At 46.0% G+C, this 17,760-nt stretch overlaps 1 protein-coding gene across 1 annotated transcript in view; it reads right to left on the bottom strand.

The window, feature by feature from the left end:
• Window positions 1-1,573: 1,573 nt before the first annotated feature.
• The window catches only part of LOC139453949 (beta-alanyl-dopamine/carcinine hydrolase-like), a 28,435-nt gene continuing 12,248 nt past the window's right edge, over window positions 1,574-17,760 (bottom strand). Inside the window, exons 4-11 of the mRNA XM_071235392.1 lie at window positions 17,659-17,757; window positions 16,397-16,489; window positions 11,992-12,112; window positions 9,314-9,409; window positions 7,270-7,369; window positions 6,996-7,154; window positions 5,731-5,924; window positions 1,574-3,151 (exon numbers count right to left, since the gene is read on the bottom strand). Of these exons, the coding sequence (XP_071091493.1) occupies window positions 3,036-3,151; window positions 5,731-5,924; window positions 6,996-7,154; window positions 7,270-7,369; window positions 9,314-9,409; window positions 11,992-12,112; window positions 16,397-16,489; window positions 17,659-17,757 (978 nt within the window). The 3' untranslated portion in view covers window positions 1,574-3,035. The remainder of the gene's footprint in view (window positions 3,152-5,730; window positions 5,925-6,995; window positions 7,155-7,269; window positions 7,370-9,313; window positions 9,410-11,991; window positions 12,113-16,396; window positions 16,490-17,658; window positions 17,758-17,760) is intronic.

Below are 17,760 nucleotides of genomic sequence, written 5' to 3'. Positions count from 1 at the left end.
GCACTCTTTCCACCCTCCTAAATTCTCTGAAACTGCATTTCCTCCCTCTGTAGAAATCTCAGAAACAACTGGACCTATGTAGATGAAACTTAATGTATTTGTTCTCCAGCAATGGGGATAAGCCAGTCTGCTCAAACTTATGGCCATTAGACAGCCAGTTTGTGAAATTAGGTCTGTTTCCTGTTTTATGAAATTTAGTAAGTGTTTAAATAGTTGCCATCTTCCCGAGGCAAGTGAGTTAACTGACTATAAAAGTGCAGTTTCCACTCTTGCCGGACGAGGCTGGTATTATGGAGTTACAATTTGGCATAGTCTATGCATAGTCAAATCAAAATCGCACAATGAAATCAAAATCCTGTTCGTAAACTGTCATGCAGATTTTGGTTGATTGCAGGATTTTCAAAGCATGTGCACCATCAACTCATTTTCAAAATCTTTTCATGTTTTTAATCAAGGTGCTCTCGATGTAAAACCCGTTTTATCACAATATAGATCTTGATTATCGAGCAGATCGTCCTGACTTTGCGCCACCATTTTGTTTGAAGCAAATACAAGTGATACAAGAGGTGGATACTGATTGGTCCATAGGAGAGGCTTAGAACATAACTGGTAATAGCCACTGGTCAGTCAACTTCCAGTGGATGCAAGTTGGGTGTTCTGATTAATGTCCCCATTTCAATACGACCACGAATATCTCAAATCAACCTGAAAAGAATTTTTTTTATGTTAGTAGATAGATCTCAATCATTTCTTGTAGTTCTTAAATGAATCTTTGATTCCCAAACATTCGTACCGTACATGGGAGTTTGTTGAATCGGCGAGAAAGTTTTTGTTTGTCAAAAACTTTTTGGAAGGGTCCCTGAATTGCAATTTATGTGTGCATATTGACACACAAGGTAAGCATATTGTATTCAAGTATCATGGTATATATTTAAAACAACAAGGTAAGCATATCATACTCAAGTTTCACAGTGTATATTGACAGACGAGGTAAGCATATCCTAATCAAGTATCGAGGCGTATATTGACCCACAAGGTTAGCATATTGTAATCAAGTATCATGTTATATATTTAAAAAACGAGGTAAGCATATCATACTCAAGTATCACAGTGTATATTGACACGCAAGGTAAGCATATCGTAATCAAGTATCATGGTGTATATTGACACACAAGGTTAGCATATCGTAATCAAGTATCGAGGTGTATATTGACACATGAGGTAAGCATATCGTAATCAAGTATCGAGGTGTATATTGACACATGAGGTAAGCATATCATAATCAAGTATGGTGTATATTGACACACAAGTCAGCATATCGTAATCAAGTATCGAGGTGTATATTGACACACGAGGTAAGCATATCGTAATCAAGTATCACGGTGTGTATTGACACACGAGGTAAGCATGTTGTAATCAAGCATCACGGTGTATATTGACATAAGGTTAGCATATCGTAATCAAGAATCGAGGTGTATATTGACACACAAGTCAGCATATCGTAATCAAGCATCACGGTGTATATTGACACACAAGGTTAGCATATTATAATCAAGTATCACAGTGTTTATTGACACACAAGTCAGCATATCGTAATCAAGTATCGAGGTGTATATTGACACACGAGGTAAGCATATCATACTCAAGTATCGAGGTGTATATTGACACAAGGTAAGCATATTATAATCAAGTATCACGGTGTATATTGACACACAAGGTAAGCATATCATAATCAAGTATCGAGGTGTATATTGACACATGAGGTAAGCATATCGTACTCAAGTATCACGGTGTATATTGACACACAAGGTAAGCATATCATACTCAAGTATCACGGTGTATATTGACACACAAGTCAGCATATCGTACTCAAGTATCACGGTGTATATTGACACACAAGTCAGCATATCGTACTCAAGTATCACGGTGTATATTGACACACAAGGTAAGCATATCGTAATCAAGTATCACGGTGTGGCTGTATCGTAATCCATAATTAATTCTTATGTTCCGTAACAGCTTCATAATCAATTCTTTTGCATTCTTGGCTATTCTTAGCAATTTGTGGGTTGGCCAGTCTTTCAGGACCCTAGAAATGTCGAAGTGTCAGGAAAGTACCGATTTTCGCAAACTATTCAAAAATATGTTGTATTAGTTGTATCTTATTCGTTGCGATCGTCCTGCATTTGAACATGCATTTGGCATATTCGTAACTTAGTCGTAGGTGATTCTCACAATTCGTGCATGATCCGTACATGAATCTTGTAATTCGTACATGTTTCTTAACCTATTCCTGCCATTCTTCATATTTTTCAACCCGATTAGCCACAAGTTTTCGTAACTCCATCATACGTTTGTCGAAACTGCTTCGTACCTCCTACCCATTCTACTCAAAAGTTTGCATTATTGGCCGAATCATCACAAATTCGAAAGTTTCCGATTCAGGGTGATTTGGGATATTCGTGGTTGTAGTGAAAGGCGGTAATAATAGTGTGTAATTCAATGCAAATCGGAGTGAGTAAATTTTTATTCATGTTTTTCCATTTACGGCATTGAATTGTATTTGATAATATCAGCTAGTGAGTCGTCCTGGTGTTTCTTTGCATTCAGTCATATTATAATTGAATCTTAATTTAGGGATGGAGTGGAATCAAATTTGGCAATGTAATTATACCATACTATACTTTTTTAGGAGCTGAATGAACACCTTGCTTTGAGAGTTCCATCATGCCACCCTTCTCCTATATCCCAAATACCATGTAATTTTTCACTCCAAGTCTCCTTGCTCACCCCAGTGTTTCTTACCACAAATCCCAAAAGCATTGAGAAAAGGGTGCAATTTAAAGTTAAATTACTAAAAGAATAGTGAAAAAATATAAAGAAAATCTTCACGTACACCATTAAACATGATACATGTTCTTAATGTTGAATCATACCAAATATGATTTTATTTGCGTCCTGCCTACAAAATGCTGAGTCCCGAATACCCTCTAAATAGACCCCAAATCCCGCATACAACAAGGGCATTAGCAGCCTCATGACTGCCCACACATAGCTCCACGTGGTAGGTTGATAGTTGTGATGGGGCGGGCCGTGGTCCGGGGGTTGCTCTTGAACAAAAGGAGGACGCACGAGTCAAGGACAAAAATACCTGAAAGCAGAAAAAGGCAGTATCACACCATTGCCACGCCATGTACAGTACCATGCTTTCATGTTGGGCACACACAGTGTAGGCCCTTAGTCATGCCTCAGACAGGGTCCCATCCCAGTCTAGGTTGGTGAGGATGATGTTGGGCACACACAATGTAGGGCCTTAGTCTTGCCTCAGACAGGGTCCCATCCCAGTCTAGGTTGGTGAGGATGATGTTGGGCACACACAGTGTAGGGCCTTAGTCTTGCCTCAGACAGGGTCCCATCCCAGTCTAGGTTGGTGAGGATGATGTTGGGCACACACAGTGTAGGGCCTTAGTCTTGCCTCAGACAGGGTCCCATCCCAGTCTAGGTTGGTGAGGATGATGTTGGGCACACACAGTGTAGGGCCTTAGTCTTGCCTCAGACAGGGTCCCATCCCAGAGTCTAGGTTGGTGAGGATGATGTTGGGCACACACAGTGTAGGGCCTTAGTCTTGGTTGGTGAGGATGATGTTGGGCACACACAGTGTAGGGCCTTAGTCTTGGTTGGTGAGGATGATGTTGGGCACACACAGTGTAGGCCCTTAGTCTAGGTTGGTGAGGATGATGTTGGGCACACACAGTGTAGGGCCTTAGTCTTGGTTGGTGAGGATGATGTTGGGCACACACAGTGTAGGGCCTTAATCTTGGTTGGTGAGGATGATGTTGGGCACACACAGTGTAGGGCCTTAGTCTTGGTTGGTGAGGATGATGTTGGGCACACACAGTGTAGGCCCTTAGTCTAGGTTGGTGAGGATGATGTTGGGCACACACAGTGTAGGGCCTTAGTCTAGGTTGGTGAGGATGATGTTGGGCACACACAGTGTAGGCCCTTAGTCTTGGTTGGTGAGGATGATGTTGGGCACACACAGTGTAGGGCCTTAGTCTAGGTTGGTGAGGATGATGTTGGGCACACACAGTGTAGGGCCTTAGTCTAGGTTGGTGAGGATGATGTTGGGCACACACAGTGTAGGGCCTTAGTCTAGGTTGGTGAGGATGATGTTGGGCACACACAGTGTAGGCCCTTAGTCTAGGTTGGTGAGGATGATGTTGGGCACACACAGTGTAGGGCCTTCGTCTAGGTTGGTGAGGATGAGGCATATCATCATGGGTTTCACCTACGTACCGAATGTCTAGGACCAGTATCTGTGGGGGATTTCCTATCACAGTATAAGCACACAGGCTGCAATACTACTGAAATATAGTTCAAACCGGTGTAAAACCCAGCTTACTCACTGCGACATCACCTACATCTACTTAACTATTGCTGATTGAAGTAGGGTTGTCATAATTCATCGATGCATCACAATGTTATTCTGACGATACAATATAATTCATGATGCATCTTCCCATGTATTGATGGATTCTGCATCAATTTTCAAAAAGTAATACATTCAGCAATAAATACTACTACTAATGTCTACTTGAACTCACATTACCCCGTATAAGGCGGACGACTGCAATAAGACTATGAGACCTAGCCAATTCAAGTATCAGCTATGTGTGGACACGCGAGGTAAGCAAATCCTAATCAAGTATCATAAGGTGTATCAATACATGTCTGGGCTTTCTCTGGACCTGATTAGAGGCTGATATTCGGCCCTAAGTCTGTAGCAAATGACAGAAAATTCCTAATTTGAATTAATAACTTAACCAATTTCTAAGAATTTACAAAAATAAAGTAAAGAAAATAATCAAACTTGAAACAATAAAACGATTTTGTCCTAATTCACTTGCCAATAGCAAATAATTTGGAATCCTTTTATAAATCCCTGCAAGCAGTCAGCATATTGTAATCAAGTATCACGGTGTATATTGATACACAAGGTAAGCATATCGTAATCAAGTATCACGGTGTATATTGATACACAAGGTAAGCATATCGTAATCAAGTATCACGGTGTATATTGCCACACGAGGTAAGCATAGCGTAATCAAGTATCACGGTGTATATTGATACACAAGGTAAGCATATCGTAATCAAGTATCATGGTTTAATTGATACACAAGGTAAGCATAGCGTAATCAAGTATCACGGTGTATGTTGATACACAAGGTAAGCATATCATAATCAAGTATCACGGTGTATATTGCCACACGAGGTAAGCATAGAGTAATCAAGTATCACGGTGTATATTGATACACAAGGTAAGCATAGCGTAATCAAGTATCATGGTTTAATTGATACACAAGGTAAGCATAGCGTAATCAAGTATCACAGTGTATATTGATCCACAAGGTAAGCATAGCGTAATCAAGTATCACGGTGTATATTGATACACAAGGTAAGCATAGCGTAATCAAGTATCACGGTGTATATTGATACACAAGGTAAGCATAGTGTAATCAAGTATCACGGTGTATATTGATACACAAGGTAAGCATATCGTAATCAAGTATCACGGTGTATATTGGTACACAAGGTAAGCATAGCGTAATCGAGCATGACAGTAATCGATTCACGAGTTGGACGTGGCGTGACTGTCACGCAGTATGTAACACACGTGTGTGCCTTGTATCAGACTTGCGTTGGTGTGGGAAGTAAGACACACACAAGTACCTGTGGCAATGGTGGCTTCTTCGTCTGAGGGCCGGGGAGTGCGGTAGATGGGATACTGACTGTCACCTTGATCTCCCAGAATCACTGTCACACCGACAACATCAGCTGGTGGTGGGAGCTGATTGGCTCGTGCCTTCCTGTGCTGTGAGCTGACAATATCCTTCGGGATCTGCGTGACGTTCGTGTGTTCATACCTGAATTTAGGAAAGTGAAGTCAACTCAGAAAGTGTTCGCATTACCTGCACATACATAGCCACAAGGCTCTGTACAAGATCTTCCGGGAACATTTGCATTAGATTAAATATTGCAGAGTAATGACCAACTAACATTTTCAATATAGCCGCCATGGCGACCATGTTTGATATTGAATCAGAATTCTCTGAGCAATGCTAGCAACATGTAATATACACTAAATTTCATTTTCAATGTCTCTTAGATATGTAAAAAATGCAGTAAAACTAGATAATTTGTATGTTATTAAGACACATTATATAGTAGTCAGGATACCATATTAATGCACATCATATTTCAAAATAATACATGCAGAAAGGGCTGACGATTGATTGAAAATTATATTTAAGAAAATATTGATCAGGATTCTAGGAGCAGAAGTATCTATTCATCCTTGCAGTTTCAGCTTCTTTAAACATGGTTGCAGAAGTTGGTAAATTCATGTAATGACACAATATGCCCTAAGCTTGGATACTTCAGAACATAAACTTGGAAACAAGAACCAAACCCATTTATATGCATCACGCCATGCTATCCTCTCAAGTCACTCATACAGACATACGACCGCCTCCGTGGTCTAGTGGTAGAGCGTCTGCCCGGAGCGCGGAAGATCCGGAGTTTGATCCCCGGTCGCGTCATACCAAAAGACGTTAAAAGATGGACTTGTTGTTACCCTTTCTGGCGCTCGGCATTAAGGGGCTAAAACAAGGACTGGTCAGCTCGGAGCCACTATACTGTGTCTGAGTGGGGTATTCATGTTAAACTGCGGCATGGTATCTCACTATAAATCCGCATCAGTCCGGACTAGTAAAGCAGCCACACATACACACACACACACACGACGCTATAGAAGTACAATAATTTTGGAAGCAAAGTTAAACCCCATTTCACCTCACCTCATCTCACCTCATACAGACATACAGTACTGATAAACCCTCCACCTCTATGTAGGACACCCTGCACCCCCTAAATGGATGGAGCCCCCATATAATCCATGCCAGGATCCCCGACAATCGCTGCAAGGTCACACTCACATGTTGAAGTGATAATAGTGTCCTGTTGTATCCACTCCCTGGCCTGACTGCCTGGCAACTGTTGCCTTGGTTACAAGATTCTGAGAAACTCCCTTCATCGGTGAGACCTCATAGTTTGTGAGAATACCGGAGCTGTTTCTGATGTCTGCATAGTTCACACTGAAAACAAATATATATGATGATTCCATGTTAGCCTCCCTCACAGAACACCATACACCACACAAACATTGACAGCGTGCTTTGCATGACAGATGCCGGAGTTATCTCCACCTACTTGAAGCCATACGCCACCCCGACACCGAGTCCATGCAGTAGGTGTTCCAGGTCTCCTTGTGACTTCACACCCAACAGAGCTCTGTTCATGAAGTATCGAGCTGAAACAAAGTATATAATACAACTTGCGTCATGTGCTTCAAAGCATTACAAACTTTATTCTAAAATACAAGAAATGTACGTAATTTGTCTTAAGAATAAAACACGGAAAACAACTCGTACAAAGTGCTTCATTTCCACAAAACAATCCTTACTTCACTACCCAATATTCATGTACGACTGGCACCAGGCACCAGGTATCAGGTGATGGGTGTATTAACAATCATGTTAACAAAACTCTTATTGTATTTCATACTCAAACAATAAAAACAGAAAATAACCAATCGAATCACATGACAAGATGTCTGCCATGGTTGTGTTCAAGGATATTTGTGCATCTCGTGCTACCGCATTCCCACGGTGTTCTAGTTGGTGATTGTCTGTGCTCTCACAGAGTGCTCACAGCGTGCTACGTGTTGTCACTGCGTGTCCACAGCGCGTACACTGCATTGACAGTGTGCCCAAAAGGTTTGTATTGCGAGCGCGAGGTGTATACAAACACCATCATCAGTTGCTATCAGGCATGAGCCGATGATAGTGACCATACTGCAACCTCCTGCCGACGTCCAGCCACTGCCGTACCCAGGGCCTACTACGCCTCGGGGCCCTCCTCGTCTCCATCCCTGAATGAGGTGTACAGCGTTTTCCATCATCCTGGAGTGAGTGAGTAAGTAAGTATGGCTTTACGCCACTTTTAGCAATTTTCCAGCAATATCACGGTGGAGGACACTGGAAATGGGCTTCACACATTGTACCCATGTCGGGAATCAAACTGGGTCTTCAGCGTGACAAGCGAACACTTTTACCACGAGCAGAATCCTGGACCTGCTGTACATGCATATAGGCAAGGAGTAGCCCGGCTTGCTGGCGTACAACAGTCATGGTGAAATGAAGGTGACAAAGATGAGAATGCATTTATACCATTTTTATGGGGTTGGCTCTTAAGGCACTGGCAGTGCCCTACAAACGTCATGCTAACGCTAATGGACACGGTAGAAGCGCTGTGGGAGCGCAATGATCACCTTGGCAGCTCTGTGTTGTCGCTGCAAGAGCGCACTAAAATAAATAACACTCCGCGTAAGCGCTGTAGACGCGCCACAAGGACGCCGTAGAGACGCAGTGACAACACTAAGAACTCTGTGAGGTCTCCGTGCAAGCGCCACTGACAACCACTGCGTCCATACTACATTCATGTGGATCCTTGATGCGCGCCCACAGAGCTCCTGTGGTGCTGTAGGAGACCTTACTGTGCTGCTACGGCGCGCATGTCAGAACGCAGGGCAACAGCATTCTCAAAGTGCGTTCTAGGCGACCGCACCGAGATGACACCGCGTTGCTGCGGCACTGTAGGAATACCTACTGGGCGCTCCTCGGCGTTCTGCATCTTTCATGGTCGCCGCGGGATCGCAGTGAGGACAGCCCAGGTGTGACAGCTGTTTCACCCTGGATCCAGTCCACTGCAAGAGATGGCATTACACAGAGGGCACTACAACGGGGGTCGCCTAGAGGACAGCCCAGGTGTGACAGCTGTTTCACCCTGGATCCAGTCCACTGCAAGAGATGGCATTACACAGAGGGCACTACAACGGGGGTCGCCTAGAGGACAGCCCAGGTGTGACAGCTGTTTCACCCTGGATCCAGTCCACTGCAAGAGATGGCATTACACAGAGGGCACTACAACGGGGGTCGCCGTGAGGACAGCCCAGGTGTGACAGCTGTTTCACCCTGGATCCAGTCCACTGCAAGTGATGGCATTACACAGAGGGCACTACAATGGGGGTCGCCGTGAGGACGCAGCCCAGGTGGGACAGCTGTTTCACCCTCGATCCAGTCCACTGCAAGAGATGGCATTACACAGAGGGCACTACAACGGGGGTCTTCCACATGGTGCACTACGGCAGTGACACTACACAGTCAGTGAGGATTACAACTGCCAGGCTGCTTACGTATTTTGTTTGCTTCCACTATATTAGGATAAAGGGCGTTGACGGTGAACACTTTCCCATCTCCGTTGAAGCTGAATGCATTTCCAGACAGTGCTCCTGAAACACCACCAATATACTGTCAGGTTTACAGCCGTACCTCCTAGTGTGTCATTCTGATTCAACACATACTGTCAGGTTTACAGCCGTACCTCCTAGTGTCATTCTGATTCAACACATACTGTCATACACTAGACACAACTTGATACATAGTGAAATATATTGAACATGACTTGAGTTACCAAGCAATGGTAGTGTTTCTTATAATGATCTACCAGGGCCAGTCAGCGATAGCTGCTAATCGCCACTGGTAATGGTAACATTTCGTATACCCAATAGTACCTGCACACCCTTGGCCATTTAGTCCCCTCACATCTCGTGTCTGTATTACAGGCACAGGCATCCCACGGGCTTCCACAGTTTAGTGGCACGTGCCTCTTGCCCTGGATGTGTTGTCAATAGCTTCAATGTCAACAAAGACTAACATCTACTGATGCCGTAGTTGGCTGCCTCAGTGTGGCAGGTTCATAGGAGAAGACCTTGACACAAACAAATACATCTTTGGGATAAATCAAGAGCACGGTCAAAGCTAGTTCCATATAGGAAATATGGCCAACCAATGGAGCATTTGGAGTTCACAGGGTAATGGCCATAATAAGATTTTTCAAAATGGCTACTGTGGCATTGAAATTAAAACAAGAGGTCCATAGGCATGATAGGGCCTGTAGTGCTCACCTGGATATTTACGCAATTATGACAAAATATACATTTGCATTGTACATGTACCCCATATAATACTGCAAATATTTCGTAATTTTGAATCTGACAGCATTTAAAGGGATGGATGGCACATCTGACAGCATGAATGTGTACTTCTCTCAATACAAATGTAGCATCAAGATCTGAACCGTTTCCATGTTATGATCCAGGATCTAAGTTTCCAGAGGCAAGGCTGGACCCCACGGCGAATCCTATTGGCATAAATGTATTATTCTCTTCATAACAAACAAATGTATACAACATATCTGTTTATTATAGGGTGGGGATAACATCAGTTTGCATGTTATGGTCAAAGTTCTAACTCCTTTGGGAGTGCCGGACAGATGAACAGAAGGGCCAGACCTGGTAGCGTATGTGTATTTGTCTTGTTATACTAAGCAATTACATGTATACATGTATATGGTAATAGTGTGGGGATCTCAACTGTTTCCTGGTTTTCACCCAAGAACTTAATCCCTAGGGGTGTGGCAAGACCCCAGGCTCAATTCTAATATCATGATTGTGTTTGTCTCTTTATGCCAGGCAATTGTATATATGGTCATGGGGTGGGGATCTCAACTGTTTCAACTGTTTCCAAGTTATGACCCAGAGGTTAAGTCTCTCCCCCCCACCCCTGGCCATCCTGGTAGCGTATGTGCATTCCTCTCATTATACTCAGTAATTGTACATATGGTTATACGGTGGGGACCTTAACTGTGTCCAAGTTATAAACTCTTTTTGGCCCTGCCCCTCAGCCCTTCCATTTGCACAATTTAGAATCCGCACCACTGGAGAATGCTTCCAACCAAATATGAAATATGGTTGATATCTATCTCTTAGTTTCACAGAAGAACTCACTTAAAGCAATAACGCCAAAATAGCCCCTTGGGGGGTGGGGTGGGGGATCAACCCCACCATTTGTACAATTTTGAATCCTCACCACTGGAGAATGTTTTCAATTATATATGGCTGATATCTATCCTTAGCTCCAGAGAAGTAGTCGTTTAAAGCAATAAAGCCAAATTACCACTATTTCGCCACGCCCCGCCCCGGGGGGGGGGGGCAGCACTAGCAATTGTACAATTTTTAATCCCCACCGCCTAGGGATGCTTCCAGTCAAATTTAATTAATTTCCAGTGGTTCAGAAGAAGACGTTGTGTGAAAACATTGTTGACGTACGACAGACGGACGAATGACGCCACGGTGTGGCATAAGCTCACATTGGTCCTTCGGACCCGGTGAGCTAAAAACAAAAAGGATTCTTATAAGATTGGTAGGTATAAGAATGCGAATTTTCTGCTGCATTGGTCAAGTGGTTCCAAGGAGATGATGTTTACAGTGAGAAGAAATGCATTTTGAGTGAATCAGGTCAAAAGCTGAAATAAAGGGCAAAAGAGGCCGCAAAAGGCGACTATGCTTGTTGTAAGAGGCGACTAATGAGATCGGGTGGTCAGACTCTCTGACTTGGTTGATGCATGTCATCGTATCCCAATTGCGTGGATTGATGCTCATGATGTCAATGACTGGATTGTCTGGTCCAGACTTGATTATTTACAGATTGCCGTCATATAGCTGGAATGTTGCTGAGTGCGGCATTAAACAACAAATAAACAAACAAACAAACACTGGTCTGGATGACAGTGTATACAGAGCCTATCTAGAAACATTTTGAGAGAATAAAAAGCATGGTTGTCGTTAAGTCAAAATATAAAATATTGACATTTGCTGTGCCCCAATACATACCACATGTGTACAAATTTCAGTCCTTTTTGATAAAAAGTGGCTGAGGAAAGTCCATAAATATGGCTGCTATATTGTACTAACTCATTACCCTGAAGGGAGATATGGAGTATTACGGTATGGTAGTCACAGGGTTTTATCACCTGCGTAGGTGTAGGCTGTGAAGTTCTCCACGTCACCAGCTCCACCAACAACAGTTGCATGGACGAGGAAGGACCTTTCCTTCAGCAGTGGATCTGCATCCTCATTGTGACCGATGGCCATCTGAAGACGACCACTTCATACTGAAGAACATATCGAAACATTTTACACGATTTCAGCTTATGTTTGGAGTTCACTGTTACAGGTATATTACAAGGGCACATTTTAATGCAAAAAATGGAATTATGAAAACACTTATGTGAACGAAATTGTTCGTGGGTATTTTTGAAGTTACATTTGTACATCTATTTCCAAGTTCGTATGTTGACCAAAATTCCAAAGACTTCAGCAAATCCTCCATGATTACAGGATACTGAAGGTACTGTTGGACTAGCGTCCACCGTCCACCCCCCTACATGGTCCACAGTCCACTTCCTACATGGTCCACCACCCTACATGGTCCACAGTCCACCCCTCTACATGGTCCACCCCCTACATGGTCCACAGTCCACCCCTACATGGTCCACAGTCGACTCCTACATGGTCCACAGTCGACTCCTACATGGTCCACCCCCTACATGGTCTACAGTCCACCCCTACATGGTCCACAGTCGACTCCCTACACTGTTCACCCCCTACATGGTCTACAGTCCACCCCTACATGGTCCACAGTCCACCCCTACATGGTCCACAGTCGACTCCCTACACAGTCCACCCCTACACAGTCCACCCCTCTACATGGTCCACAGTCCTACATGATCCACAGTCCACCCCTCTACATGGTCTACCCCCTACATTGTCCACAGTCCACCCCTCTACATGGTCCACCCCCTACATGATCCACAGTCCACCCCTCTACATGGTCCACCCCCTACATGATCCACAGTCCACCCCTCTACATGGTCTACCCCCTACATGGTCCACAGTCCACCCCTCTACATGGTCCACCCCCTACATGGTCCACAGTCCACCCCTCTACATGGTCCACCCCCTACATGGTCCACAGTCCACCCCTACATGGTCCACAGTCCACTCCCTACACTGTTCACCCCCTACATGGTCCACAGTCCACTCCCTACACAGCCCATCCCCTACATGGTCCACAGTCCACTCCCTACACAGCCCATCCCCTACATGGTCCACAGTCCTCTCCCTACACAGCCCATCCCCTACATGGTCCACAGTCCACTCCCTACACGGCCCATCCCCTACATGGTCCACATTCCACTCCCTACACTGTCCATCCCCTACATGGTCCACAGTCCACTCCCTACACAGCCCATCCCCTACATGGTCCACAGTCCACTCCCTACACTGTCCATCCCCTACATGGTCCACAGTCCACTCCCTACACAGCCCATCCCCTACATGGTCCACATTCCACTCCCTACACTGTCCATCCCCTACATGGTCCAGAGTCCACTCCCTACACAGCCCATCCCCTACATGGTCCACATTCCACTCCCTACACTGTCCATCCCCTACATGGTCCACAGTCCACTCCCTACACAGCCCATCCTGTACATGGTCCACAGTCCACTCCCTACACTGTCCATCCCCTACATGGTCCACAGTCCACTCCCTACACTGCCCATCCCCTACATGGTCCACAGTCCTCTCCCTACACAGCCCATCCCCTACATGGTCCACAGTCCACTCCCTACATTGTCCATCCCCTACATGGTCCACAGTCCACTCCCTACACAGCCCATCCCCTACATGGTCCACAGTCCACTCCCTACACTGTCCATCCCCTACATGGTCCACAGTCCACTCCCTACACAGCCCATCCCCTACATGGTCCACAGTCCTCTCCCTACACTGTCCATCCCCTACATGGTCCACAGTCCACTCCCTACACAGCCCATCCCCTACATGGTCCACAGTCCTCTCCCTACACTGTCCATCCCCTACATGGTCCACAGTCCACTCCCTACACAGCCCATCCCCTACATGGTCCACAGTCCTCTCCCTACACTGTCCATCCCCTACATGGTCCACAGTCCTCTCCCTTCACAGCCCATCCCGAACATGGTCTACCCCCTACATGGTCCACAGTCCACTCCCTACACTGTCCATCCCCTACATGGTCCACAGTTCTCTACCTACACTGTCCACCCCTACATGGTCCACAGTCCACTCCCTACACGGCCCATCCCCTACATGGTCCACAGTCAACTCCCTACACTGTCCATCCCCTACATGGTCCACAGTCCACTCCCTACACAGCCCATCCCCTACATGGTCCACAGTCCACTCCCTACACTGTCCATCCCCTACATGGTCCACAGTCCACTCCCTACACAGCCCATCCCCCTACATGGTCCACAGTCCACTCCCTACACAGCCCATCCCCTACATGGTCCACATTCCACTCCCTACACTGTCCATCCCCTACATGGTCCACAGTCCACTCCCTACACAGCCCATCCCCTACATGGTCCACATTCCACTCCCTACACTGTCCATCCCCTACATGGTCCACAGTCCACTCCCTACACAGCCCATCCCCTACATGGTCCACAGTCCACTCCCTACACAGCCCATCCCCTACATGGTCCACAGTCCTCTCCCTACACTGTCCATCCCCTACATGGTCCACAGTCCACTCCCTACACAGCCCATCCCCTACATGGTCCACAGTCCACTCCTTACACAGCCCATCCCCTACATGGTCCACATTCCACTCTCTACACTGTCCATCCCCTACATGGTCCACAGTCCACTCCCTACACAGCCCATCCCCTACATGGTCCACAGTCCACTCCCTACACAGCCCATCCCCTACATGGTCCACAGTCCTCTCCCTACACTGTCCATCCCCTACATGGTCCACAGTCCACTCCCTACACAGCCCATCCCCTACATGGTCCACAGTCCTCTCCCTTCACAGCCCATCCCGAACATGGTCTACCCCCTACATGGTCCACAGTCCACTCCCTACACTGTCCACCCCTACATGGTCTACCCCCTACATGGTCCACAGTCCACTCCCTACACGGCCCATCCCCTACATGGTCCACAGTCCACTCCCTACACAGCCCATCCCCTACATGGTCTACCCCCTACATGGTCCACAGTCCACCCCTCTACATGGTCTACCCCCTACATTGTCCACAGTCCACCCCTCTACATGGTCTACCCCCTACATGGTCCACAGTCCACCCCTCTACATGGTCCACCCCCTACATGGTCCACAGTCCACCCCTCTACATGGTCTACCCCCTACATTGTCCACAGTCGACTCCCTACACTGTTCACCCCCTACATGGTCTACCCCTACATGGTCCACACTCCTACATGATCCACAGTCCACCCCTCTACATGGTCCACAGTCCACTCCCTACACAGCCCATCCCCTACATGGTCTACCCCCTACATGGTCCACCCTAACCCAACATGGGTCAAAATCCACCTCTTACATGGTCCACAGTCCACCCCTACAAGGTCCTGCCCTACACTGTCCACCCCTACATGGTCCACAGTCCACCCCTACATGGTCCACAGTCCACCCCTATAAGGTCCACCCCTACACTGTCCCCCCTTACATGGTCCACAGTCCACCCCTACAAGATCCATCCCTACACTGTCCACCCCCTACATGGCCCACCCCTACATGGTCCACCCCTACAAGGTCCACCCCTACACTGTCCACCCCTACACTGTCCACCCCTACACTGTCTACCCCCTACATGGTCTGTGGTCCACCCCCAACATGGTCCACCCCCTACATGGTCCACCCTTTTCATGGTCCACAGTCCACCCCTACATGGGCTATGGTCCACCCCCAACATGGTCCACCCCCTACATGGTCCACCCTTTTCATGGTCCACAGTCCACCCCCTACATGGGCTATGGTCCACCCCCTACATGGTCCACCCCTACACTGTCTACCTCCTATATGGTCCACCTCCTACATGGTCCATTGACCATCCCCATCATGGTCCATGGTCCATCTCCAACATAGTCCACCTCCTACATGGTCCATGGACCACCCCTACATGGTCCACCCCCAACATGGTCCACTCCCTACATGGTCCATCCTTTTCATGGACCACAGTCACAGACCACACTGTCTACCTCCTTCATGGTCCACCTCCTACATTGTCAATGGTCCACCCCCTTCATGGTCCACCTCCTACATGGTCCATGGTCCACCCCCTACACTGTCCACCTCCTACATGGTCCATGGTCCACCCCCTACATGGTCCATGGTTCACCCCCTACATGGTCCACCTCCTACATGGTTCACCCCCAACATGGTCCACAGTCCACCCCCCACCTGGTCCACAGTCCACAACCTACATGGTCCAGCCCCTACACTGTCCACCTCCTACATGGTCCATGGTCCACCCCTACATGGTCCATGGTCCAACTCCTACATGGTCCACCCCCTATATGGTCCACCTGTTGGTCCGCCAGGTACACGTCGCTACAGGACTCTGCTCCCTTCAGCTTCATGACTGCTTTGATCTCACTGCTGATCATCATGGAAAAAGCCTGTAAAACAAAGTCTGTCTTCAGTCACAACCATCAACTTTGTCATTTCAAAATCCCAACTAATGTTACAATGATTAAGAAAGATGTTATTTGCTATTGTGTTAGCTTCCATGTTAATGCTGCCTTCAAAGGGTGTTTCAATCAGAGGCGGTTATTGAGATTTGATACCTCTGAATCGAGTGGTAGAATTGGGAGATAAACATATAATGTTTTTTCAATGCAAAGCTAGGTTACCGGTAGATTTAACTGTGCAACTGATTTGAAACCAAACATGAAGTTATAAATCAAACAAAATTAAAGTATCATAAATAAATACATGTGTAAGTAACAGACAAACAAACAAATAAATAAATAAATAAATAAATAAATAAATAAATAAATAAATAAATAAATAAATAAATAAATAAATAAATAAATAAATAAATAAATAAATAAATAAAAGGAAGAGAATTAATGGATGTCAACTTCTTTATAATACTACACCTGATGCAGGAGTAAGTATATACCCCAAACGCTGTGTTCCTTGCAATAAAAAAAGTTGACATCTGTTAATTCTCTTCCTTATGTATATCACTTCTAAATGTCATTCAAAGACTTACTAAACAAGCATGAAATATGCATATCCTCTACCAATACCACCATTTTCAGTCTAAGTCAAAGTCATTACCATGGATGCAATATTTTTTTAAAACTCCAGAACTATCAGTTCACCACTTGACCTATCTATGTGCCAAATTTGGTTAAAACATCTCTCAAGGTTTTTGAGTTCTGATGCTGAAACGAAACGTTACGAACTCACACATGGTGTACCCCTACATACACACCTGCATGAAGCTGACCCCTGCTCCATCTGCGAACCCACTCAGCTCCTTGACATACTCAGGGAACACTCACTCACTCACTCACTCACTCACTCTCTCACACATGGTGTACCCCTACATACACACCTGCGTGAAGCTGACCCCTGCTCCATCTGCGAGCCCACTCAGCTCCTTGACATACTCGGGGAACACTAACTCACTCACTTACACATGGTGTGCCCCTACATACACACCTGCGTGAAGCTGACCCCTGCTCCATCTGCGAGCCAACTCAGCTCCTTGACATACTCGGGGAACACTCACTCACTCACTCACTCACTCACACATGGTGTACCCCTACATACACACCTGCGTGAAGCTGACCCCTGCTCCATCTGCGAGCCCACTCAGCTCCTTGACGTACTCAGGGAACACTCTCGTCACAGCCTCAAAGTAGCCACTGTAATACTG

Source organism: Haliotis cracherodii, unplaced genomic scaffold (genome assembly GCF_022045235.1).
Source record: "Haliotis cracherodii isolate W230 unplaced genomic scaffold, xgHalCrac1.p SCAF_10, whole genome shotgun sequence".
Classification (NCBI taxonomy): domain Eukaryota; kingdom Metazoa; phylum Mollusca; class Gastropoda; order Lepetellida; family Haliotidae; genus Haliotis; species Haliotis cracherodii.
This window is presented reverse-complemented; position numbering and strand designations above follow the sequence as displayed.